Source organism: Psammomys obesus, unplaced genomic scaffold (assembly GCF_907164565.1).
Source record: "Psammomys obesus unplaced genomic scaffold, mPsaObe1.curated_primary_1811, whole genome shotgun sequence".
NCBI lineage: Eukaryota > Metazoa > Chordata > Mammalia > Rodentia > Muridae > Psammomys > Psammomys obesus.
In genome coordinates, this window is record NW_026586383.1 from 9,392,471 (window position 1) to 9,418,025 (window position 25,555).

At 56.2% G+C, this 25,555-nt stretch overlaps 1 protein-coding gene across 2 annotated transcripts in view; it reads left to right on the forward strand.

Annotated features, from left to right (window-relative positions):
- Myrip (myosin VIIA and Rab interacting protein) overlaps positions 1-25,555 on the forward strand; it is an 89,987-nt gene that overhangs the window by 35,982 nt on the left and 28,450 nt on the right. For both annotated transcript variants that reach the window (XM_055601564.1, XM_055601563.1), the window contains exons 3-9: positions 3,001-3,222; positions 17,408-17,544; positions 19,489-19,569; positions 20,510-20,607; positions 20,757-20,837; positions 23,050-23,199; positions 23,878-24,031. In XM_055601564.1, coding sequence (XP_055457539.1) covers positions 3,001-3,222; positions 17,408-17,544; positions 19,489-19,569; positions 20,510-20,607; positions 20,757-20,837; positions 23,050-23,199; positions 23,878-24,031 — 923 coding nt within the window. The remainder of the gene's footprint in view (positions 1-3,000; positions 3,223-17,407; positions 17,545-19,488; positions 19,570-20,509; positions 20,608-20,756; positions 20,838-23,049; positions 23,200-23,877; positions 24,032-25,555) is intronic.

Sequence of the window (25,555 nt, forward strand, 5' to 3'; positions counted from 1 at the left end):
GGCTGAGGCTGAGGCTGTGGCTGTGGCTGTGACTGAGGCTGTGACTAAGGCTGTGGCTGAGGCTGAGGCTGAGGCTGAGGCATTATTCACTAACTGTGCCTTGGCTGGCTGCCTGCTCCAATTCTAAGGCTCTAAACAGCATCTTCCTTGAGAGATGTGTCTGTCTGTGCCCACTGCATGCTGTTCCTACTGTGTGCAGTTCCCCCTGTGTGCCCGCACCAACTGTGAGCCCACACCCACTGTGTGCCCCGCTCACTGTGTGCCCCGCTCGCTGTGTGCCCCGCTGTCTGGGTGCCCACGCCCACTGCGAGCATGTGACCCTTTACTAAGCCTCATAGAGCGATCAGTGCCCTGCCTGCATGCTAAAACATGCTAATAAGACATAATGTTAACATTATGCTGGAGAGAAGAGCTCTCCAGCATACTTACCTGATAAGGACATGTGTCCAGAGTAATCACGACACCTCACAGAACAAGAAAAGGCGAGTGCACTCACCAGACGGATGAAAACGTGCTCACGATCATCAGTCGGTTGTAGAAGTCGGTCATCTTCATTAGTCGTCAGAGATGGGCGGATCAAAATTTCCGCACAGACACCTCACGTCAGTGACGGCCCCTGGGAAAGGGGGACCGCCACCGTGAGGATGGGGACACACTCATGCCTTCCCAGCAGGCCGTGGGACTGATGGAGATGCTGAGAAACGTGTCTGGTAGTTTTCTGAGTACAGTCGCCAACCACGTGGCTCAGTGTTTCTGTTCCTGCGGCTGAGATTCGTGTCCACAGGGAACGTGAATATAAACATTCCCGGCACAATTAACCATAATAGCCTAAAAGTAGGCATGCCCCAGTGCCAGTCAGCTGACGTACACACAGGCGCATGTGTGGCCACGAGGTGGTGTTTGGTGTGCACACTGCAGAAGAGGGGCAAGGTGTGGAGAGCTGTGCCCCGCTGGCCTCCGGGCACGACACAGCAGTTACACATGTGACTTCACACCGCCCTGCTTGCCCACACCAGACCTCCACAAGAGCAAGAAAGTTAGAACTTCCAGCGTGGAGCGGGAGGACCGCTGCTGACACCCTGCTGGCTGCTGAGGGGGGCCTGGCCGTGGGGAGGATGTCCTCGCCAGTCAATGGGCCTGGCCGTGGGGAGGCTGCCCATGCCCAGCGGATGGCCGCACAGCCATGCACACATGCGCAGTGCTAACTGGGCTTGGTGGGCTATAAAAAGGGAGACATGAAGCTCTTCAGCAGGCGGCCGTTGGGAGAGCTGGAAGGAGGGAGTTGGGGTTGACTATGGCTGAGACACAGCATCTACACATTTTCCAAAAAAAGTCTCCTCAAAATGAAGTTTAATACCAAAGTGGACTCAATACACTTGGGTGCTTGTGCTTTGGTCAGTGAGGGCCATAGGTGCGTGGCTGGTTGTGACGACCCCGAGGAACTCCCACGGCTTTGCTCGTCTCAGAGCTCCCGGGACACTGGGACGGCTCACGGTGCCGAAGGAGCATTGTGGGATTGTAACAGAATTAAACAGAACCCCTGTCCCTGTGGGACTGCTGTCACGGTGCCACTCAGGTGTCTGGGGCTCCTCCTAACCCTTTCTCTGGCCTCATGGGGTGCACACGCTGTCAGATTTCATGCTCTCGTGGCCAGCCGAGTGCCCTGTGACCAGGGGCTCCTTAGCCAGCTCCTCGTCACCAGATCTGCCGGAGGGTCGTTATGGGTGCCTGTGGGTTTGAAAGCTTTTCAAACCCCTGGCTGTGCAGTCTGCAGTGCTGTGAAGCAGGGCCGGGAACGCCTCAGGTTCCCGGCGGGGCTGTGGTGAGGATTAATGTTTTAACAGACTCCATCTTCTGCCCCTCTAAGGAGGCATCAATGAAGTGAAAGACTTCATTATACAAGACTGCTTATTTTCAGTGATCATTTACCCCTCCATGCGCTGTCTGAGGAGATGTGCTTGGATTCCCATGATGCCCGAGCTAAACAGAGTTAACCCACCGTTCAGGGCACCTCTGTGGGCAAAAGGTCAGGGGCTGGTTTCTCTGGAGACAGGGAAGGTGGCGCAGTGGGGGAAGGGCCTGCCACAGGAGAATGAGGACATGCATTCAGGTCTCCAGAGCCAGCATCACACTTGGATGTGGTAGTGAGCGTCTGTAATCCTGGGACTGCGATCAGGATGCAGGGGGATACCCAGAGCTTATTGGCCAGGCAGTTTAACCAGTCGACGAGCACCAGGTTCAGTAAGAGACCGAAAACAACACAAAACCCACAAAAACCAAAACAAACAGACAAACAAAAACCAGTGGCGAGAAGCAGTGGAGTAAGACAGCAGAGCGCCGTTAAGAATGTCTCATTAATGGCTGAGAAAATTATGTAATGTATTTTGGTCACATTCAGCCCAGCTGTTCCTTTTACCTCCTCCCAAGTCCATGGCAACATCCCTCACTCTTCCTCCAATTTCATATCCTCTCTTAAAAGATTAACAGCCCACCCAGGCCACCTGTGCCCATCTGCTTGCAGTGTGGGGCTGTCCACTGGGCCGTGGCTGCCTACCCGGGCCACACCCTTCCACAGAAGCCACCAACTGTCCCTGCCTCTTCAGTTAGGGGTGGGGACACATGAGCCCTTCTCCTCCGCACTGGAGCGCTGCCTGCCCTGACCTTGTGCAGGCCGCTGTGTGGGTCTGCGAGGACAGCTCTTGGCTCGTGAAGATGCTGCTTGTCCCTGTTCTTAGAGTCAGTCTTCTGCCTCTTCCATGATTGCCCCTGCGCCGTGGGGAGAGAAGACACTCAAGATGGGCCTCTGGCCTCCACATGTACATTCAACACACACACACTCACACAGACGTGCACACAGACATGCATGCATGCACAGTCTCTCTGGTGTTACTGTTCTTCTACAGGAAGATGCTACAAGGGGCCGGCACGTGCAGGAGGCAGGCCGGTGCTCCGGGCTGACGTTTTCCTCTGCCTCACCTTCCCCCTCTTTCTGGCTTGCAGTGAGCTGAAGCAGAGGCTGGCGGAGGAGCACAGCCGGTGCAGCATCCTCTCGAAGCACCAGAAGTTCGTGGAGCGCTGCTGCATGCGCTGCTGCTCGCCCTTCACCTTCCTGGTCAACGCCAGGCGCCGCTGTGGGGAGTGCCAGTTCAGCGTCTGCAAGAGCTGCTGCTCCTACCAGAGGCGGGAAAAGCTCTGGCTTTGCTGTGTCTGCCAGCAAGCCAGGTGAGTGGATCCGTGCCCGCAGGGCCAGGCTGCGGGCACCGCCTCGTCCTCCTGCCGGGGAGGACCAGCCCTGACGGGGGGTTGTGCCCAGAGCACCAAAGCAGTGCGGAACCCTCAGGAAGGGTGAGAGGAGGCTGCTGCAGAGAAAGATGCAGCTTCCCCGTGCTCTGCCCCCCCCCCAAGCTCCTCCCCTGGTCCTCCTTTTACTCTGTCGTAAGTGTCCTGGGTTCAGAGAAACTGCGCTGTGTGCTGAGGACGTGAAGCGACACACGACTGGCGTCCTACATGCGTGCAGCCACAAGTGGGCCCTGCTCGGCTTCTCTTTCGACCGTGGGATGCTGAGCATAGGCCGGCTGTCAGGAGGGGTTAGAGAACTCTTCACAGGGGCCCAAAATAATGAAAGCAGGCTTTTCCAGGGTAAAATACAGTCAGCGTGTGCAAGGTGGGGCTGGGAGGCCGCCGCCTGCGAACGGAACAACACGTTTGAGTTCATAGTGACAGCGCTGCGTGTTTGGGAAGAGGAGACTGTGACAGCTGGTGTCTTACCTCCGCTGATACTGTTGTCTCCATGGCTCGCTGTCGCTCCTGGTGACAGTGACTGGAGCAGGCTGGCTCTGCCTCAGTGCGCACCCAGAAAGCCGGCCTTCCTGTCTGACCTTTCCTCCCCATCCTCCTCCCGCTGAGTGTGGTGCGTGTGCTCTGCAATACATGAAATCCTAGCATTTTCCTGGAGAGCTAGTGCTTGGGGCTAGAGGCTGAGTGTGTGAGTGGGGTCTCCAAGGAGGGGCTCTGTCTAGCAAGGAACCAGACAGTTCTGAGTCGCCAGTAGAAAGCAGTGTCCAGGCATGTCTGCCAGTGTCCAGGCGTGGGTGCCCCGGGCCCTGAGCTCTGCACAGCTGTGTCCTGTCATTTCCACATCGGGGCTCAGGAGATGGGGAGAGGAATGGGACAAAGGGAAGACCCATCACAACTGACTGCTGAGAGCATGACCCGCTGTGTCAGAAACACAGGCCAACATGGCTGGCTTTCTACAAGGTCAGGAAGTAGTCACTAACACTAAGAGGGCAGTCTCAGCAACAGTGATTCACCAACTGTCCCTGCTCTGCTTGGGCCCTCAGTTGAAGGAAACAAGGCTCTCATTTCAATCTTAGTTACTCATACCAACTCTCAGATCACACCTTACACACATCACATCTGTGACTCTATCATAACCTATCATCTATCTATCTTATCTACCTATCATCTGTCTATCTTATCTATCATCTACCTATCATCTATCTAGTATCATCTATGTGTCCTCTATCATCCATCTATCTATCATCTATTGTTCTATCAACTATCTATCTATAATCTATCTATCTATCTATCTATCTATCTATGTGTCTATCATCTAACTATCTATCATGTATATATATGTAGCTTACAGAATGGCTGCAAAGGGTTAAGAGGCAAGAATCTTCCCAAAACCTGGGCAGCGATTAGGAGTACAGGAGAGGCTAGGGAGGGGAGGGAGGTGAGAGGAGCAATCATGTGGAGGTCCCAGGCGGCATGCTTTGGCTGCTGCCGTGGGGTGAAGGGTCATAGCTGAGCGGGAGTAATGAGGTAAAGTGAAAGACAGGACCAGGCCACACAAATGAGCAGATGGATGATGGACACCAGGGCAGGATGGGTGCGCAAGAGGACAGCAGCTAGAGTGGGCTGCAGCCGCAAGAGGAGCAGATGAGCTGGCGCCCTGGAGCACGGAGGCTTCTCTCCTGCATCCTTGATGCCCGGTGACGGGCAGCTGTTCATCGGGTTCCACCGCCTTGTAGGGTCCAGGTGAGGGAGACTTTCACGTGTCCAGTGAGTTCTTGGGCCTGGCTCTCCTGATATGACTAATGTGTCCATGTCCACCTGTGGCACACTCCCTGTTCCAAGTCCCTCTTGGTCAGTGCTGGGGTACTGGGCAGACAGTGCTTTACACTCTTGCCCATTCAGAAGTGTGATCCTCCGACCATCAAACAGCTTCAAAGCTTGTGAAGCGGAGCATCCACTGTGCAGCATCCACTGCACAGGCTGAGCAACCACTGTTCTCAACAACCAACCGTGGAGTCGCTGAGGGCAGGAGCAGCCTGGTCTCCACGGTTCGGCCTGGGATGAGCATTCTGTGAGCAAGTGCAAGGCCAGGCACCGAGAAGTCAGGGTGGAGGGTTGTCTCGGCAGGTAAGAGCACTCTTCCAGAGGACCTGGCTTCAGTTCCCAGGGGAGGCTGCTCAGCATGGGGAAAAGCACTCTGACCCACTGGAATGGTGCTACACCCTGAGGCTGGTGCTCTGCCCTGAGGCTGGTGCTCCGCCCTGAGGTTGGTGCTCTGCACTGGGGATGGTGCTCTGCCCTGAGGCTGGTGCTCCGCCCTGAGGCTGGTGCTCTGCCCTGAGGCTGGTGCTCCGCCCTGAGGTTGGTGCTCCGCCCTGAGATGAAACACTTTCAGAAGGAAGGGTGTGGGCTTGGTGGCCCCTTGAGATCCTTTCTGTGTGTTAAGTCCACGTGCTTTGCATAAGCTCGGTCTGGAATCGAAGCCTGACCTAACTTCCCGTTCTAGACTGGTTACTCCGTGTTTTAGACGTGGGAGAAAACAGTAGCGACTCAGTGTCTGTAACAGAAAAGGATGGAAACCACTCAGCCGTCTCAGCTGCGGTTACCTGGTGCTGCCGCTCTGGCACCTCCATTGTGAGGTCTCTAAGGAGGTATTTTCCTAATGAGATGTTAAGGTAGTGTGGGCGCCTCTAAGCAGGAAGCCATTTCCTCCATTTGTGCAGTCTCCTTATTTAGCACTGTAAAAATAACTCAGTGTTTGTAAAATCAGTTTATTTCCCAGCACAGATCCGGAGCAGTTAAAGATACCCCCAAGTGGAGGGCTCAGGTAAATCGGGGTCTCTGATGGGCCTGAGTCTAGAGACTGAGGCTATGAAGACTCAGAGTATCGTCGCTTTACACTAATTCACAGTGCATGGCTCCGCATTTCGGCCCCCCGGGAGCCGAGGGCTGTGCGGGAGGCTGCAGAGAGCTGCTGAACTTCTTCACACTGCGCAACCGCCCAGCTATGTTAGTGGCCTACAAAGAGCCGGCCGAGGTAGTGTGTACATCCGTGCTGCCGACACCCAGGAAGAGGAGACGGGAGGATCAGAAGTTCAAGGTCAGGGGCTGGGGAGCTGGCACAGGCACTGAAGTGCGAGCCGTGCAAGTCTGAGCACCTGAGCTTGGAACACCAGCACCAACATAAGAATCTGGGCACGGTGCTGTGTGCATCCACAGTATCCTGTAGAGCAGCTATGAATATGGACAGACAGACAGACAGACGGACAGACAGAGACCAAGCATGATGAAGCTTGTCTATCAGCACTGGAGGTGAGCAGAGACAGGAGAACCACTGGAGTTTGCGGGCTTAGCAATCTAGACAGGTTGCCGGTGCCTTGTGGTGGCCACAGTCTTGCCACCCTGTAAAGTCTGTTGTGTTGCTGCATCACAATTTATTAGACCATTTTCATGATTTCAAAGATCTGGGTTTTTTCTCTCATTTTGTTTGTTTGCACCTGCACACACGGCTCCCTGCACCTGCAGACACAGCTCCCTGCACCTGCACACTCTGCTCCCTGCACCTGCACACACAGCTCCCTGCATCTTTTCTTGCAGTTTCCCTTTGGTCTCTGGCTATTGTCTAGGATTAAGACTTCGCTCTGAGCCTGTACACATTGCTGTCTTTAGGTCATGTTACACTTTCTTGCACATGTACTTTTTCTGCCCTCCCCCCCCCGTGATAATCAACACTTTCCACACCAGCTGACCAAGGTTCTGCCGTCTCATTTGAAACCTCAGCGGGTTGGAGAGCCGCCTTTCCGGAGCCTCGGTAGGTGGGAGCCTCTTCCAGGTATCTGTCTCTGCTTTGCCCAGTGACTCTGAGCAGCTTTACTCCCGCAGAAGGAGGCGCACAATGGGTCTGGTCGGTTCCAGTTACTTGCTGGAGCTGTTGTGAGCTATTTCCTTCTGGCCTGAATGAGCGTCCCTTCACGTGGAGTGTCTCGCCTCCACACACTTCCCTCCGAGGTGAAAGGTTTTAATCATGGAGGGAACTGTTACACAACCGAGGATGTGAGAAAATTGACAACAGAGCATTTAATGTATTCTAAAGAATTGTTCCAGGGACCATCATTTCCCCAGCATCCCTTAGCTTCATTCACATGAAACTGCACGTGGACACCTGAATCCCCGGGACCCTGTGTCCCTAGGGGCACAAGCAGGCGAGGGTGCCTGTCTCTGCAGCCTCAGAGATCCAAATGTGGACCGGTAGGCTCTGGAAATGTACAAAGCCCCAGATGAACATAATCACTGTAAAGTTTTTTAGAGCTGTGTGTGCATGTTGTGTCTGGGAGTGTAAAAGGGGAAACACTTTTATTCAGTGCCTGTGGGGTCCAGAGACAGCCTTAGGTCGCTTGGTGCTCGTGAGGGAGGGAATCAGCTCACAGCACACCAAGACCAAGTTCTCAAAACAAAGAGGTTTGGTCTGCCCCCAGAGGACAAAGGGCGGGGATAGGAGACAAAGCCAGGAGACAGAGGAGGAGAGAGAAGTGAAAAGGGAAAGGGACTGGAGAAAGGGGACAGACATTTGCCCAACGGGGACACACACAGGACTACCTCCCAATAGAGAAGAGACAGACACAGCCTGTGGGCAGTGGCAGTTTATAAGGGAAGGGGGAAGCCCACGATGAGTTGGTTGATTTAATCATGCGTGTTAACTAGGTGAGCCAAAGGGGACTTCTGGCTGCTGGACCTTGTAGTCAGCCCTGGAGGAGGGAATAGGCCTTCGGTGGCTAGCTTTAGGAATGCCATCTACCCCAGTTAGTAAGACAGAGAGGGTGGAGAGAGGCAAGTCCTCCCTGAGCCGCGTTCGCTGTGCCAGGCCGCTCGGGCCCTCGGAGCTGGAGTTACAGGCATTTGTCACATTTGTCAGCCACCCATGAGACTCAAGAAACTACCTCAGCACAAACAGGTGAAACAGGGACATGAGATTTTAAAACTTTGTCAGGAATGTGTTCATTATCTCGATGCTTCTGCGTATTAGTGCCAAGGGAAGAGACTGTTGGCCAGGTGTGGCTGCCGTGTGATGGCCTTGGCGACAGATTGTGTGTGAAGAGTTGCCTCATGTTACTCAAAATAATTGTCAACAGATTTCTGTCTTCTTTAAAATTACAGACATAACTTTAGGCCAAGATGCTTGCAAACATGTGAGAGCCTGTGAGTCTATTTCATGTGAACATGTCAGAGCCTGTCAGTCAGTCTATTTCAATGTGAAGAGCTTGAGAGTCACGCCTCATGGCCTGCACCTCCAGGAATGTCCCACGAGCTTTCCTCTCCATTTTGGTTTGGACCTCGGGAGGGGCTCTGGATCATTCACTGATGAGCACATCATATTGACACATGACGCTAAGACACTCAAGACTGTCTTCAAGAAACTTCAGCACATTTGGGGTGGCTTTTCTTTTCTTGTTGTGAGCTTGAAGACCTGACTCACCCGGTCTTCCCTGGGATGCTGGTGAGGTCAGAGGACTCCGGGCCAGTCTTTGCAGCTTGGGCTGTGGGTCACTAGGAGCCAGGAAGATTCCCACGTGACCGGGGGCCCTGGCCTTTGAAAACCTTCAGATGAATGATGGAAGAAATGGAGATTTCACCGGGCGCAGTTGGCACACCTGTGATCCCAGCACTCAGGGAGGCAGAGGCAGGGGGATCCCTATGAGTTCAAGGCCAGCCTGGTCTACAAAGCAAGTCCGGTACAGCCAGGGCTACACAGAGAAACCCTGTCTCAAAAAAATCAAAACAAAAACCAAACAAACAGAAAATAAATGGAGATTATTTGTAAAGGTCTCTGAGAGCTCTGGGTGGGGGAGTGCCCAGTCCAGAATTCCTCCAGGATCTGCAGCCGAGGTCTTCTCCGAGGGATACTAGTTCAGCCCCGGTGAGCTTTTCTGGGGACAGCTGGGCACACCGCCTCCCCCATCCTCAGTGAACATTCTGCAAAGCTAAAAGACCGGCAGGAGTGTGACACTGGGCAGAGGCAGCCGTATTTTGAAAAGACGAACTTTTCTTTGAGGGTTAAAAGCTATAAGGAATCTTGTGGGTATTCTGAGCTGCAGCTTGGCAGAACTGCAGCTTGGCAAAGCCCCTGTTTATCGTTGGATGAAGCAAACACCCCACCAAGCCTGCTCCCACTCCTTACCTTCCTGATCAGCTCCAGTATCCACAGTTCTGCCGAGAACCCGGGGAGGAGAAGAGGCTCCTCTGTTACCATGGAGCCTCCCAGCTTCTGTAGGGCCCAGGCCGGGAATTGCTGACTTTGGAAGTGAAGTCCTCCCCCACCCTCAGCGAAGAAAAAGGCTGCTCCTGGGAATCGTGACTTCTTCATAATGACACTAACCTTGAGAGCCAGCACCACACTGAGTGCTATTCCCAGTGCTTAATTCACCCTTTACAGACGGGGAGATGGGGAAGGGAGGGGCCTTCCTGGTCTCAGTCTTTTCATCCCGAACAGAAGAGCTGGGCTGTCTACCCAGGCGTGCTGGCTGCATTTGCAAGGGTGGTGTTCTTCAGAGAACTTGTTTTCTAAAGAGCTCAGAAAGGGCTGGCAAGCTAGCCAGCTGGCTCAAAGCACCTGCCCTGCAAGCCTGATGAGCCGAGTTCGATCCCTGGGGCCCATCTAAAGGCGGAAAGCTGTCCTTTGCCCTGCCCACACGCGCACGCATGCAGTCCTCATTATCAATGTCATCGCCATCAGAGCTCAGAGTCTGCAGCTGTCAGAAGCGACAGGTGTTGGCTCAGCCCTGGTCAGAGCTTTCAGCTCTGGTGTGAACACCCGAGTCATCTCTCAGTCTGCTCAGAGCTGCTCTCGGGAGATATTTTCGGTGTGTGCAGATGGAGCCTGTCTTTCCCAGGAAAGCCTGAGGTCCTGCTTCACAGAGAATGCCAGAAGAAAATAGCGTGGACATCCCCCACCATGCACGCCTTCGCAGACGCCTGTGACCAGCTCCCCTTGGGAGGTGGCGTTGGGATCAGATGTGCACAGCTTCCGTCCCGAAGGAAGCGTCCTGGGGGTGACCATGGGGTCCCAGGGGTGTCTGTGGGCAGCATCTGCACACCGGACAGTGGGCCTGGCTCTGTGGGCAGGCCTGGGTGCCCAGTGCTGCCCAGGTGACAGGGGCAGAGGGCAGGACGAGGCACAGCCTGGACCTGCGCTCTTCTCGGGTTTCTGCTTATTTTTTGAGTAAAACGTTAGCAGTGAGCGGCCTTTGCTGGGGTTTACATCTGAGCAGAAATCCACAGAAGAAAATTGAGCTCTTTCCACTTTTGTCGTTTACAGCCCTGGAACTTGCTTCCCGACGAGGCAGTAACGTACATCTCCGGGGCTTTTGTTTGTGCCCTGCCTGTGTGAGCCCAGCCCTAAACGCTGGCTCTGGTTTCTTGATATTTCTCAAATCTTTTGCCTAATGCAGCACAGTCCACAGAGTTGTGATCTTCCAGGTCTGTGTGTGTGATATATGAGTGTGTGTTTGGTGCTCTTGCAGAGGCTCTCACTCACCTCAGTTCCCAGTACCCCTGTCAAGCTGCCTACACCAACCTGTAACTTGAGGTCCAGGAGATCTATCGCCCCCTGCTGGCCTCTTTGGGTACTGCACCCACAGGTGCTAGTGCATGAATAGAAATAAACATTTAATAACTAAAATTAAATAATTACTAAAAGTCATAAAAATGTGTAAAATGCCGGCAGAGGCTGCCTGACGGCCACTTTAGACGCAAAGATGCCGAGATGCACAGAAGCAAAGTGACCTGTGGTCCGGGGCGTCAGGGGGCGGGGTTGGGGTCTCACTTGGTGTTTGTTTGGGTCAAACCTGGCCGCCCCTGAGCTTTTCTTTACCTGGGAGTTGCACAGAAGAGACTCCCCAAAGCGCTCCTCCAGACCCACCTTGCTGCACCCCTTGTCCTCCTGATGTTTGTGATGAGGCCCGATGAAAGCTGACGAAGCACACGATTGGACCGCACTGGCGAGGGCTCCGAACCTACGCATCTCGAACATGTGAAGAAAGGTGAAAAAAGGGCATACATGTCAAAATCGAGAGTCTCCTCAAACGTGCAGGCTTCAGGTGAGCTTCGGTGGCGCTCTCCCCGCCGCACATGCGCTGCTGAGCTTTTCCTGGCTTGTCTGAGACTTCACGGCTCCGCAACGTCTCCCTCCTGAGGCCAGGAATAGGAACCGGCAGAGCTGGGCGCCAGTCCCGAACTCTTGCTCTGCACCCAAAAAGGACGCCTGGGTTGCCGTCCTAGCCAGGAGCGCACAGAGAGGAGCCGACATCTCCACTGCCCGCCTCCTGCCATGTGATTCTGTTTCAGGACACTCGGGTCTCATCTGGGTCCAAGAGTGGCAGATAGAGCGTCAGGGTTGCGGTAACCTCAACAGCTGCTTTTCACGGTTGAATGGGATGGGTTATTTCCCAGGAGCCTGTAGCGGAGTCTGCCTTCTGCTGGAGTGGGTGTTTGTCAGTCAAGATGGGTCGTTTTTGTCCTGTTTGTGTGTGAGTTTTCAGCTCTGGTTTTGTGTATCTGTGTGTAGGTTGAAGAGTGAACTGTGAGAGATATTTGAACGACTGTGTCCACTTGAGGGATCCAGGAAGAAGTGGGGTGTGGTGCCTCTGCGGCTGCCGCACGCGGTACTGAGCTCCTAGCGGTAACTTCTCCGCCGTTTCCCCACCTCTGCGGCTGCGGCTGGCGGCGGCGGGAATGTCACTTGTGGGGTCAAGGACGCTGACTTCATCCTAACTGACCCCACACATGCGTCCTTGAACGGCCACCGCCCAGACACGTGTGTTCCGGGGCGTTTTGAGCTTGAGATCAGCCACACTGGGGTGTTCCTCCCCGGCCCAGCAGGGCCCGTGAGACGTTCTGGGGGCCCTGAAGCTGAGAGCAAACCCTGGGGTTCCTGCCACATTCCCTGTCACGCAAAACAAGTCTCTTTGTGGCATTTTCATGCATGTGTAATTGTATTTTTATTTATGCATGTGACTGTTTTCATGCCTGTATGAGCCAAAAGAAGACTCCAGACCCAAGCTGAAGTTACAGGTGGTCGGGAGCTGCCTGGCATGGGTTCTAGGAACCAAAACTCAGGTTCTTTGCAAGGCAGCGAGCACCACCTGGAAAGAGAGGAGTCATCTCTCCAGTGCCCCAGCTGTCCCCTCAACAGAGTAAATGGCCTTTGCCCCCCTCATGGTAAACACAAATTAAAACGACATCGCTGTACCAGTGTGCAGAGGTTCGCACAGATGGAAAGATGACAGCAGAGACCTCACAAGTGGTCAGTGGGGCTTTCCAGCTGCCTGTGAATGGTGGGCAGGCCTTTCACACCCACAACAAAACCCCTCATCTCTGTGGCTCTTCCCAAAGTGCATGCGTGCTGAGCCACCTGACCATCTTGCCACTCCTGTGTACCTGGGTGTGTTACACAAGCCGTCTGCCCCACCTCCACCTCTTAACCCCCATCCCCTCAGTTCTCTCCCGCATCTTTGAAACCAGCTTTCATTTCCACGTGAGTGGGACCCTGCGGTGTTTGTCTTTCCGTGTCTGGCTTGTGTCCCTTGGTGCCACGCCCTCCAGTTCAGTTGGCGTTGCTGCAGATGGCAGGCCTTCAGCTTCGTGCAAATTCCCAATTCCCTTTCTGTGTCCACGCGCTGGTTGACATCTCACTGCATGCCGAGTCTCGACTACGATGGCTGCAGTAAGCACAGGCGTGCAGGCGCCGTCTGAAACACTGGGTGTGTGACGCCCTGGGCTCTCCGCACCTTGTGGGATTCTATCCACAGTTCTGGGGGTTTCCGCACCTCATGGGATTCTGTCCACGGTTCTGGGGGATCTCCACACCTCTTGGAATTCTGTCCACAGTTCTGGGGGGCCTCTGCACTCTACCCTATGACATCTGTATTAATTTATACTCTTGTCTATAAGGATCCCCTGAATCTGAGTTCTCCTCTGTATTTTTCGTCTTTTCGTTTTGTTCATGTAATTGTGGGCAAATCGGTGCATGTTTTTATAAGCATGTGGAGGTCGGGGACAACTTTGTGGACTCGGCTCTCTCCTCCCGCCGTGTGGGCTCTGGGGACTGACCTCTGGTCAAGGCAGCCAGCACCTTTCCCCGCCAAGCCGCCCTGCCAGGCCAGTGATTTTATTGTAACCATTCTAACCTGGGTGAAAGCATTTCCAGCCATGGCTTTGCTTTGCCTTTCTTTGCTATCAAGTGCTGTTGGGAGCTTTTTCATACACTTTTTGGGCATTTTTATAGAATCTTCTTTTTAAAAAAATTGCCCATTTTTTTGCTTACATTTTTGGGGGTTGGTTTTTGTTATTTGTTTGTTGTTGGTTTTGTTCCTGGACACTCTGGGCCTCACGGCCGTGTGGGGTGAACAGTTGATGGCAGTCTCCTGCCATCAGGTCGTTGTCTTTGCTGTGCACGGTGTCTCTCTTTAATTCTATGGATCTATTTTTGTCTGTCGCGTGCATTTGGGGGACCTAATCTGAAGATCATTGCCTGCCTTACACTGTCTTGAGCTGGCTCCTCTGCTCTTTGGTATGTTTGCTGTCTCAGGTTGTGCTTATGTGTCAGGTGGTGTTTCGTGGGCTGAGAGACGAGGGCTTCACGGCAGTCTTGCCCGTGTGGCTGCCCAGGACTGCCCTTTCTCTGGCATGTGTTTCTGAGGCCTCTGTTAGACTGGGTGGGCTGCGGGGAACAGGTGGGTCCAGTTCCGGGTTCTCTGCTCCATTCCGTTCCTCTACCTCTTTGGGCTCTGTAATGTCAGTGTTTATCCCATTCTCAAAGCTGGCTGGTCCTGAGACGTGGTTCCCAAGGTTCTGGAGCCTGAGCTCAGGTGTCGGGCTTGGCAGCCTGTGCCCTCCAGGTGACCGCTTGGCTGGCATCCTTCTGGGTGCTGTGTGGTCTCCTCTTTGACTCTGAATGAGCCGCACACCTCTGTCTGGCCCGCTGCTGTTCTCTCTTCAATTCCAAGTACAGAAGAGTCAGTCAGTGCCAGGGCTGGGGGTGCAGGCTCCGGATCCCACCGTGGGGCCCAAATCCTGGTTCCACCTCCCACCAGCACCCTCATACAGAGACTGTGGAATGCATGGCGTGTCCCCCGGGAAATGGAGACGGATGAAGCCCCTCCTGTGGAGCTGTTTGAGCTAAACAGTTAATCCTACACTGCCGAGAAGCTGGTCCCCTCTTGCTCCTTGTCGGCTCCCACTTCTTCACCTCAGCAAGCTGCTTCACATTAACAGCAGCTGTCACCTCTCAACGGAGCACGGCACTCCAAGCCTCCCAGCCACGTGTGTGTGCAGGTTCTCGGCGACACGCTCAGGGCTCCCAGCAAGCAAGCTGTTCTTTTCCACCCGGAGTCTGTAGATCTCTTGACTTGGGGCCTTGGGGCTTTCCTCTTGTCAGGGATGTGGGAATCTTCCTTTGCAAACATTCGAGTGACAGATACGCCTGAATGACAGTCAGCTTGCTCATTTCCACAGCTCCGAATCAGCCACATTGTCACCTCCTGCGCTCCCTGGGACCTGTCCATCTGTCTGCTAGCTCAGAATCCCTCAAAATGCAGTCCTTGGACCAGCAACCTCCCTCACCTGGGAAGGGTTCACAGTGATACTCCCAAGCCTGCCTCAGACCCACTGAGGCAGGGACGCTTGGGAGGGCCCAGAAGCTGACTCAGCCAGCCCCGGGGTGGCAGAATGAGCTGCCATTCAGAACTACCAAACGCTAAGAAACATGCTCACTGAGATGACTCACTCTTTAGTGAGCATGAAACATGAGAAGCCTGACCAAGCACACCTGTGACGGAGGCAGGAGGATCTCAAGTTCAGAGTCAGCCTAGGCTGCACAGTAAGGCCCTGTTTCAGGAAAACAAAAAACAAAACAAAAAAAAACCATGATGTGTGGATTCCACTTAAATCCTACATGACTCAAACACCAGGTCCACGCTGCTGACAAGCATAGTGTAATCAAGCTGCCCCTGATCAGTCAGGGCTGAAGACCAGACTCGGGAGCTGAACTTCGACCCTGAGGGGACCTTGTACAGCGTGTTTAAAGGACGAAGCCGTAAAGCAAAGGGGATCGAGGTGGGTGGCGCATTGTCCAATCACATTTTGACATGAGGGTTGAGCCAGGAGTGCCCATCAGTCAGGCCAAAAGTTGGTTCCTGGACCTGGGAACATGAACCTGGTCGACCCTGACAGCAAGATGGAGAAGCTGCCCCGAGACACCTGAGACAGTGTCTGCTTACAACAGAGGCTGTTCAGCAATCGGGAAGTCCCAGCTCCCCAAGGGCCCGGGACCTTGAACTCAGTTTCTCTCTATAAGATTAAACGGAGTCTGGAAATGAAATGAAATGTTTGTCCTTAGAATGCGTATCTTTGGCTTGTTTCCAACAGTGTGAGGCTTGAATGCATCAGTATTTATCTAATGATTATATTCACATCCTTTACACCTGTGAGAAGGTGCTTTGGATGTAAGCGTTGGGATGCTGATAATGTATAACGGGGTCCTGAAAGGCCGCCTGGGATGGGGCACTGTGCTAGCTGATACCCAGAGAAATGTCGGCCGTCATTAGAAACCTGGAGAGCGTTTAGTCTTCAGTTTGCCCTCAGTTCCACTGACCTCTGCTTTCTTCACTGTGTGTGATGAAGATGGCCTTGCGTTTGGGCGTGGGTCTAAAGTGTGGCATTCTTTAATAAGTTTTGTGCCTGCGTTCAAGAGCTTGGTTTTTAATTTCTTTGTCTCCATAGCTGTGTGTTACTCTGCCTGATTCCTTCTCCGTGGAAAAAAATGGGACTGGGCAAGGCGAGTTACTAGCTCTTATGGTCAAAGCTTAAAACAGGATGATCATTCCACTTTTAAAGTCATCCAGTACATTTTGTTAGGTCCCTGGTCACCAGGCCTTGATGTCCTGCTGAGAATTTTGCTAAAACTGGAATTTTAACCCAGTAAAGCTGAGGCTGGTGGATGGCTGGGGTTGTGCTTCCACACAAGGCCTCTAGATGGCGCCCGTGCCACTGGTCACCCTCTCCAGCTGGGAAGCTCAGAGCCTGTCCTGTCCTGCCCTGCCCTGCCCATTCCCACCAGACCTCCAGGTGGCCCCAGCACCAGCCCCAGGGCAGGGAAATCGGGGTGTCCTTCTGCACGGTGCCCTGTCCTACTAGAGTGGGGACGTGGGGACCCCTGCTCCATCCCTCCATCACACTCCGGGGCCTGAGAGAATTCTATGCTCGGCTCCCACCTTCTCACAACTGCGCTGTGTGAATCCAGTCACCCCGGCCTGGCCTGGCCTTCTGAGGTTACCGTGGGAGTCTAGTTTGAATTAGGATTCTAGTTGGGGTTGGAATGAGAACCCGCGGGGCTCAGCAGCCACGGTGTGCAAACAGAAGCTGGGAAAGCATTCACACACCAGCTGGAGGGCTTGGTCTTTGCTCCTAAGTGGCGGCTTTTCAGAGGGAAACATGCGGTTCTTTCAGGGTTATTCCCAGTTCTTTGCTTCACGGGGCTTCTGGCTGCTTCCACTCTAAATCAAGCAAAAGGCCTGTCCTGCAGTCGACACGGCCAGGCTTGTGCACCCAGACTTCAAGGCGCTGTCCACACGGGCCCGAGTCTGCTTCTTCCCTGGTTGAATTCAGAATTTTTTTTTCTTCCTTTAAAACTGGAAATACTTTTCCTGAATTTTCCAAGGGAATGTGCTTTTTCCTTTTTTTACATTCATGATAAGAAAAGTCACAAAAGATCTTCCTCAAGTGGAGGAGCTTTGGGCTCTGCTCCCCGAGAACACGAAGGACACTCCGTCAGTGTCTATAGCGCCTCCCTCGCCACCGGGAATAATTCCTCGGCGCTTCACACCGACTGAAAAGGCCTTCTGCAGGCTCCTCGCGGTTCTCTGCAGGCTCGCGGTTCCTTTCCTTGCTCCCAGCCGGATTAAAGGTGCTGATACAGGGGGAGTGTCAGCCGCTAGATGGCTTGCGCCGACGGCTCCCGGGTGAGGCGCCTGCGGGCTGGGGCTCGGTTCCGAGGGCTGGGGCACAGGGGCCGCAGGGCCCTGTCACCCACTCGCAGGCGTGGCTTTTGCTCTCACAGGCTTCTGAGGACACAGTCCCTGGAATGGTTCTACAGCAACGTGAAGAGCCGCTTCAAGCGCTTCGGCAGCGCCAAGGTCCTCAAGACGCTCTACAGGAAACACCGGCTGGAGAGCGGCGCCTGCTTCGACGTCCTAGGTACGACCACCGCCGGCTGTGGGGGGGACCCCGGCTTGCACGCCCAGTTCTCGGGGGTGGGGGAGGCTCTCCCAGGGGACAGAGACACCCGTTCAGATAGGTCGTTCTGGAAAGAGGGCAGGTGGCAGGGAGTGGCAGGTTCTAATGCAGCGTTCTGTTTCGGTGTGTGCGTGTGTGTGCTCTCGTGTGCATGTGGGGGATATTTGTGTATGTGTGTGTGTATGTGCGTGGGGGGTTATGCGTGTACGTGTGCACAGCCGCATGGGAAGGCCACAGGTCAGCTGCCGGTGTCAAGACTTGCCCGTGTTTTCTGAGACAGGCTCCTTCCAGGGCCTGGAACCCCCCACCTGGCTGCCGGCCAGGGAGATCGGTGAGTCGATTGTCTCTGTCCCACCGTCATCTCCCCAACCCAGTGCCACCGTGCCCAGCTGTGTGTGCTGGGGCTCAGGGCACATCACACCAAGTCACCTCTCCAGGCCCGGAAGGCCGCACTAGTTCAGGAAACTGTAGGTGCACGCACACAAGCACACACACATACCTGTGCACGAGCGATCACGGCCGGAAGACGTGTTCGCTGCTGTCACTCTCTTATTCCCCGGACACGGGCTCTGTCACTGAGCTGGAACTAGTCTGTGGCCAGCAAGGCCCAGCAATCCTCCTGCCTCCACTCTCCGAAGCACGTGTGAGGGAATTTGAACTTGGATCCTCATGCTTGCATGGCAGTGCACTGACCACTGAGCCACCTGCCCAGCCCCTAGGAACAGCTCTTACCCATCATCCCCTGGTGCCGAACCACTGGAAAGTCATTTCCACTAGTAGCTGAGAGGCCATGTGTATACCCTGAGAGTGTGCACACGCCCCTTTACACCCATCTGTTCACCTGACTCAGCGTCCTAGAAAAGTCACAGGGCCTGGTGTCCTGGAGAGCCCAGAGGGCAGGCCGCACCTGCTCGGTGTTCAACCTCTGCAGACAGCCAGGAGGATGGGGCAGTTGTGCAGGCGTGAACAGCCTCCGTGAAGGACTGCGCCTTCCCCCGAGAGTGAGCAAGACACGGTGGCCCGTCGCCCTCCTCGCCTGCAGCCTTTCTCCGCCCTTATTTGACACTGTCGGGAGAAGGGATGAAGTCTCTGCAAAAAGTCCACGGTCGTTCTGAAGGAAAAGTGTGCCTGCTGTGCAGATATTGGGGAGACAGGATGGAGGCATGACCCCCTGGGACCACTGGGGCCTTTGGTGGTCCCGGAGTGTGCGGGGCCCCGAGTGATGTCACGTTCCCCAGTGGTCACCCCAGCACTCTGCCTCTCCCCCACGCTTCCTCCAAAGAGGGGTTAGTCCAGCCCGGGCCGCTACGTCAGAACGCACGGGTCGACGTGGAAGGTGGAAACCTCTGGGGCTAGATGTTTGAGGGGCTGGAGAAGCCTCCCCCTCCCCGTGTGTGTGTGTGTGTGTGTGTGTGTGTGTGTGTGTGTGTGTGTGTGCTGATCTAGTATAGGTATGTGTGTGCATGCCCACAAGTGCAGTGCCTACAGAGTCTAGGAGAAGCCATCAGATCCCGTGAGCAGGAGTTACAGATGGTTGTGAGCTCCCCAGTGTGGGTGCTGGGACCTGAACTGGGGTCCGCATAATAAGCCCACTCCTGGATACCACTCCCAGGACGGCGTCGACCCACTGGTTGTGGGGTCCTCCGGTCTAGCCTCCTCTCGTAAAGCCCCACTTCCGACACACCGGGCTGAGGATTAAAGTTCGCCACGAGCATAGAAAGAAAACACACTCAAGCTGCAGCAGCGGGTGCTGGAAGAGAGCTGGGGTACAGCTGCACTAAAAGCAGCCATGCAGGGTCAAGCCAGGCTCCGGGCAGCACAGCCCGGCGGCCAGGCCAGGCTGGTTCCAGGGGTGACCCACCAGCCTGCTGGCCGGGGCCCCTCACGGCATGACTCTCCCTCCAGGCGGGGCACTGTTTGACCCGAGCCCCGAGATCGACGGGAGCGTGTCGGGGAGCGACTCCACCTTCTACAGGCAGTCGGAAGGTAAGGTGGCCTGGCCAGCGGTGGCTTCGGGGAGACAGGGGCGGCCTCGGGGTGGGGGCGGTGACCGAGCCATGACAGCTCTACGGTTGGAAGATGCCGCCAACCTGTGCTTCCTGAGTGAAGTTAGTCTCTAACTCACCGGCCTGGTGTTCATACCGACACCCTCACCCGAGAATCACAGAATGGCACCCAGAGCCTTGCCGGTCACGCACATGTCCCCCGACCCCCATCATGCACTTGTCCCCCCGTGAACACCTAGCCCGAGTTCACGGACTCAGCCTGTGCACCAGGGCGTGCCTGGAGACAGCCTGGAGGCTAGCGCAGGGGAGTTACTCAGCACGTTTGCTGGGAACGTGAGACCTGTCCTGTGAGGTGCATTGGCGTGTAAAACATGATCAAAGCACATCGCACACGCGTCACCTCGTGTGCAGTGATGTACGCTAGTGAGAACGCAGAGCGTCAGGACCGGTGAGAGGGCGCAGCAGCTGATGATGCCTGCAGCCAAGCCTGGTGATCTGAGTTCACTCCCGGGGCCCTCAGGTACAGAAGAAAACCCCCCAGGTTGTCCTGTAACTACCACACAGTGCTGTGGTGCACGCACACACAAGTTCCACTGTTCCACTTCAAAGCTCACATGGGCTTGCCCTCATTTCACTGCAAGAGCTCTCAGTGCTGAATGGAGGCGACCCTCTGCTGTCTCACCAATTACCCAGCCAGTGTGGGCTTCACAGACCCGTGTGTGCAGCGTGAGCGCACGGCGCCTCGCTGGATCGACTCTCTGAGCTCCTGCTCACCCCTGCTTATGGTTCAGGGCCCCAGTGTCTGCTTTAAGCCACGATCGCTGAGGTGGATGGGGGAGACGGGACTCGCATGCTCTCCTGAGTGTGTCCTGAACCCTGAGGGCTGAGAGGCAGCCGTGACCGTGTTCTCTGCCTCCTAGGACACAGCATGATGGACACGCTGGCCGTCGCCCTGCGTGTGGCAGAGGAAGCCATCGAGGACGCTATTTGCAAAGCAGAGTGCCACGGGGACAGCCTGGTAGGCCCATCCTCAGGGTGGGGGCACCCGGCTGTCAGGAGCTGGTGGTTGGGCTGAGGAAAGGGCTGCCCTCTTCCCCCTGCCAGGACCACTGTGGCCCTGAGCCTCATGCCCCCCCCCGGCCTCCCTCCGTTCTCTTCCTTCTGCAGGACAAGCAGAACGAGGCCAGCTACTTGCGGGACCACAAGGAAGAGTTGGCAGAGGAGCTGGCCACCACCATTCTGCAGAGGGTAGGACATTCAGGGGGCCAGGGCCTCTGGGGGGCTGGAGAGCGGCCGTGCACCTGTCCACTGAGGCGGGAGAGCCAGGGCCACGGGGCCGCACTGCTGCCCTCCTCCTGTGCATTCGGCAAAACTCAGACCAGAGGCCGGGGGAAGGCTATTTCCCATGAGCACGAGGGTCTGTGGAGGTGCCTGACAAAGGGCTGTGGCATCATTTTCAGTTACAGACACCCACACCCACTCACAGCAAGGACACGCCTCACTCCTGAGCACAGCCAGAGGTCTCAGCCGCCTGTGGGGCAAAGGGCATAGAGAAGTCCTCGGGCAGGTTTTCAGCGGCCTCGGCAGACAGATGCGCTTGCCAGGAGCCCAGTGCAGGGTGTCAGAGAAAATGGCACAGCCCCCCCGAGGACAGGGAGGACAGTCCTGGCCCCCGCCCTCAGCAGTCCCTGAGGCAAGCGGGCAAACGCAGCCGTACCCACCCGGACAATGGGAGCAGGGCCTTGGCTGGGCTCACCTCTGCACCTCGAGGGCACCCGCATTCTTTGCTGCCCTTTTCCTCGTGCTCTGTAAAGTCTGCTGCCAGCTGGAGGGCACTCAGGTGGCTGGAAGCTGAGTGAGTGGTTGTGCTTTTCATCCGGGGACATGCGTGTGGACCCCTGCGGTTCCCTGGCTAGCCAGTCTAGCCCAGTTGGCAAAACCAGGCTCAATAGGAGAGCCTGTCTGAAAAAAAAGGGCGGGGAGACTGAGGAAGGCGCCCCAGATTGACTCTGGCCTCCACACACTGGGGAACACACAAACCTGTGAACAAACACCGCCGGGTGGGGAATTCATCCCGTGGCTTGGCCGTCTTCTCGGCTGTCCCCTCTCTTAGGGGCCCAGAGAGAGCATCCCAGTGGGCCCCTCACTGCACATGGCTGTGCCAGCTCAGCTGATGGCAAGCGGGGTCTGGGGCCGGCCTGGCGCTCCACAGGTTTCCCTGTGCTTCCTCAGGTCAAGGCCCCAGGGCCTGTGTGCTGTGCAGCCAAACAGGACCAGATGAGACCGTGCACAGAGAAACGTTATTGTCTGTCTGTCCCCGGGGCCATCTTGGTTATCTGGCGGGAGGCCAGGAGGCCGAGAAGAGAGACTCAGAGCCACGACATGGGGCGTGGGGAGGCAGCGCGGAGGTGGATGTGGGGGAGACTCACGTGCTCTCCCGAGTGTGTCCAAAGGGGACCAAACACATTTCTCAGTGCACATTTCTCAGGACCCCCGAGAAGAAGCTGGTCTTAGCCCTCAGCATGGAGTGTGTACGGAGCGATGGTTACCCAGAGAAGCCGTGGAAATCAGAACGGCAGCGCCATCACTCCGTGGCCACACACTGCCTTCCTGCGGGCTCAGCCCACGACCCAGAGCAGAGAGGAAGTGGAGTTCCACAAGGGTCCAGCGCAGCCTGAACCAGCCATGGCAGGCAGCAGGCTGAGTCCACGTGGACAAAGCGTGCGAGCTAGCCACGCTGCCTGCTGCCTTCCTCCGTCCCCAAAGCCTGAGTCCTGCCCTGCACATCCTCGGGCACCTCGCTGCGTGCCTCGTGGTTACACCCAGGAGGACTATGCCTCTACCTGGCGTGTAGACCCTTCTCCTCCCTACCGCTCCCCACGCCGTAATCCCAGCCGCCTCTAAGAGCACACCGGCCACACCGGCCACACCGGCACACCCGCACACCAGCACTGACAGTGATCTGAAAACGACATGACGTGTGCTGGGCGGTAGAAGCAGCGTCCCTCCGCAAACAGCGTGTGTGTCCACCTCGGATCCCCCTTCCGGCTCCACCCAGCCTGCTTCTCATCTGTGCTCTCTCTGGGGCCCGGGCCCCACGGCTGGCGCTGGCTTGGCTGCCTGGGGAGCCCAGGGGTCCTCTGTGTCCACCGCCCTGGTGCTGGGGTCACAACTGTAAACGCCTGTACCCAGCTTCCTTGGGAGGGTTCTGGGGACCGAACTCAGATGCTAATGTTGGCTCGGCAAGCGCTTTGCCGGCCCTGTCGGTGGCTGGCGAGGGGGACATGTGAGAGCAGTTGGTTCCCAGAGCCAGGGCCTTGCAGATGGGAAGGGTGGCCGCAGGTCACAAGGCCATGTGTGTCATTCCGGCACAAGGCAGATGGGAAGGGTCCAAGCAGAGCCCCTGGGTGGCTAGGGGCACCCCAAGGCCACCCCTCCAGGACTCGTCCCCCTTTCCCAGATTATAAGGAAGCAGAAGGGCAAAGCTGAGGCGCAGATGGAGGAAGAGGAGCCAGCATGGCCTCGGCCCCAGAGCAGCAGCATGGAAGCCCGGGATGAGGCGTTCAAAGACCCTCCGGGACGCCAAGGCCGAGCACGCGCCCCGCTCTGGGTGAGTCACCCGCACTGCCCCCCACCCAGACCCCGCACGCCCGTGGGTCAGAGCTATTCTCCACGGAAGCGAGGGGCGCATTCTGTCATCTGCAGCTGAGTGTGCTTTCCAGGTCTTCCGCTCGCCACGGGCCAGCAAGCCCCAGTCTGGTCTGCCCTCTGGTGCTGGGATGAACGGTGGACACACCACGCTTGGCCGCAGCTGGCTTTATGCGGGCTCCGGGGGCTGTCATGCTCAGACGCAGGCGCTTCTCTGATGGGGTCTCCTCAGCCTAATGTGGCAGAGATGACACTCCAGCCCCAGGACAATGACTCCCATGTTCAGCTCCAGGCCACGCCATGCCCACTTACACATGTCTGAGAGAACACGCTGTGTCTCCTTTGCTCTGTGGTGGGAAAGGCAAAGAGCATTTGTCACTGGAGGGGAGACTGTGGGGCTTCGCAGCGGGGGGTGGGGGGGACACAAGGAGCCCGAGTTTCCTGTCTTCATGGGTGCTGTCTGTGGTGGGGTGGAGTGCCCTTTCCCTCCTGTGCCCACTGGAGCTCAAAGTAAACGCCCCTGTGCTGCCCGGTGGCTCCTGCGCCTGTGAGGAAGACAGGCTCACTGTGACAGGCAGTCCCTGCCTGCTGGCCTGTGTTCACCCCCGAGCAGAAGGCTCACGCCTCCCTTTGTCCACAGCGGTCCCAGTCTGCGTTCTCCTTCGCTACCGAGGATGCTCTGAAGAGCTGTTCAGTGGAGGCTGCTGCCAGGCTGCCCAGGGGCCGCGGGCAGCGCCTGCTGGAGGAGTCTTCTCTGCCCAGCTGGAGGAGCGTGGACGGCCTGGACACAACAAGTAATGGGCTTTTGTTGTTGTTGTGTTGTTTTGCTGAGACAAGACCTCACGGAGGCCGCTGCATGAGCTGGGCCCCTACTCCCTAAGCAGCCCAGGCTGGCCTTGAGCACGGATCCTTCCGCCTCCGCTTCTAAATGCTGAGGTTAGAGGTGTGCGCCACCAACCACGCCCTGGCTCTGAGTGGGTTTCACACGTGCTGTTTGCAGCCCTGCCAGCTGTCGTGTGGCCACCCCTCCCACAAGCGTGTGTGTGTGTGTGTGGCCGTGGAGTTGTCTGTGTCACCATCTTAGGAGGGCCCTGTGCTTTCCTGTCTGTGCTCATCCTGCCTGCCCCTGGAATGCTCTGCTTCCCCTTGGGCGACGGACCCCACGCCAACATCTCAGCCTCTCAAAGTGAAGGGGTTGGAGTGATCTCACCGCTCTCCTGAACTCTCACACAGAGGTTGTGACAATGTAAATAGAAGCCGGGGGCCATGAAGCCCACACTTGGGGGTCTTGTACCCCAGCAGGGCACTGGGAGGCCTGTCTGGAGAGGCCTCTCCTCTGCCTTCCTGCCTTGGGCTCTGGGAAGCCTCAGTCACACCACGGCCCTGCCCAGGACACAGCCTGGTGACTTAGCTTTCGCTCTCTGCACAGTCTTCCTGGTCCCGCTGTACTTGTGACTCTGAGTTCAACCCCAGGCAGAGTCTAATGTGGGGACCTTAAGGTTCCTCTGGGATTTCACCCAGGAAATGCACAAAGACCGGAGACGAGGAAGGAAAGGCGGCAGCAGCTGACTCACTGTCCGGGTGCTTATCACCGGGTGGCTGGCTGGAGAGCCCTTAGGCTCATGGAGATGGGTTACCTGCCAGTCAGGCAAGGGAGGTGGTAATTCAGTCTCCCCATGTGTTGGTGGAGGGTGCCCCAGCACAGGGCTTCCCAGCAGACAGCACAGGGCTACGGAAGTTACGGTTCGGGTGAATAATGAGTGCAGGTGGAGTGTCTGACGGAGCAGCTGGGCCTTGGATGTGAGACAGGGTCTGGGACAGGGAAAGTCGTGGCTGCCCTCTCCTGGCTGTGGGGAGCTGTGTGGAGAGTCAGGACAGCCTGATGGAAGTCACGGAGGAGAGAGCTCTCGCTGAGTCACAGACTCCAGCATCTTGCTGCTGGAGGGGGGTTGGGGGAGAGGAATCAGCCACACTGAAGTATGCACACCTGCTTTCTCTCTGCATTGCTGTGGAGTAGATGGGCATTGCTCCATGATCTGGTGGTGAAGCCATGCCTATAATCCAACTCAGGAGACAGATGAGAAGGGCTAAGAGTGCATTATAGTCCATGTCTCGACTCCCCGCTGACAGCCGTGGGGGTCCTTCTAACCCCTGACAGCTGTAGGGGATCCCTCTAACCCACTGACAGCCGTGGGGGTGGGGATCCCTCTAACCCCTGACAGCTGTAGGGGATCCCTCTAACCCCTGACAGCCATGGGGGGGTCCCTCTAACCCCTGACAGCTGGGGGATCCCTCTAACCCACTGACAGCTGTAGGGG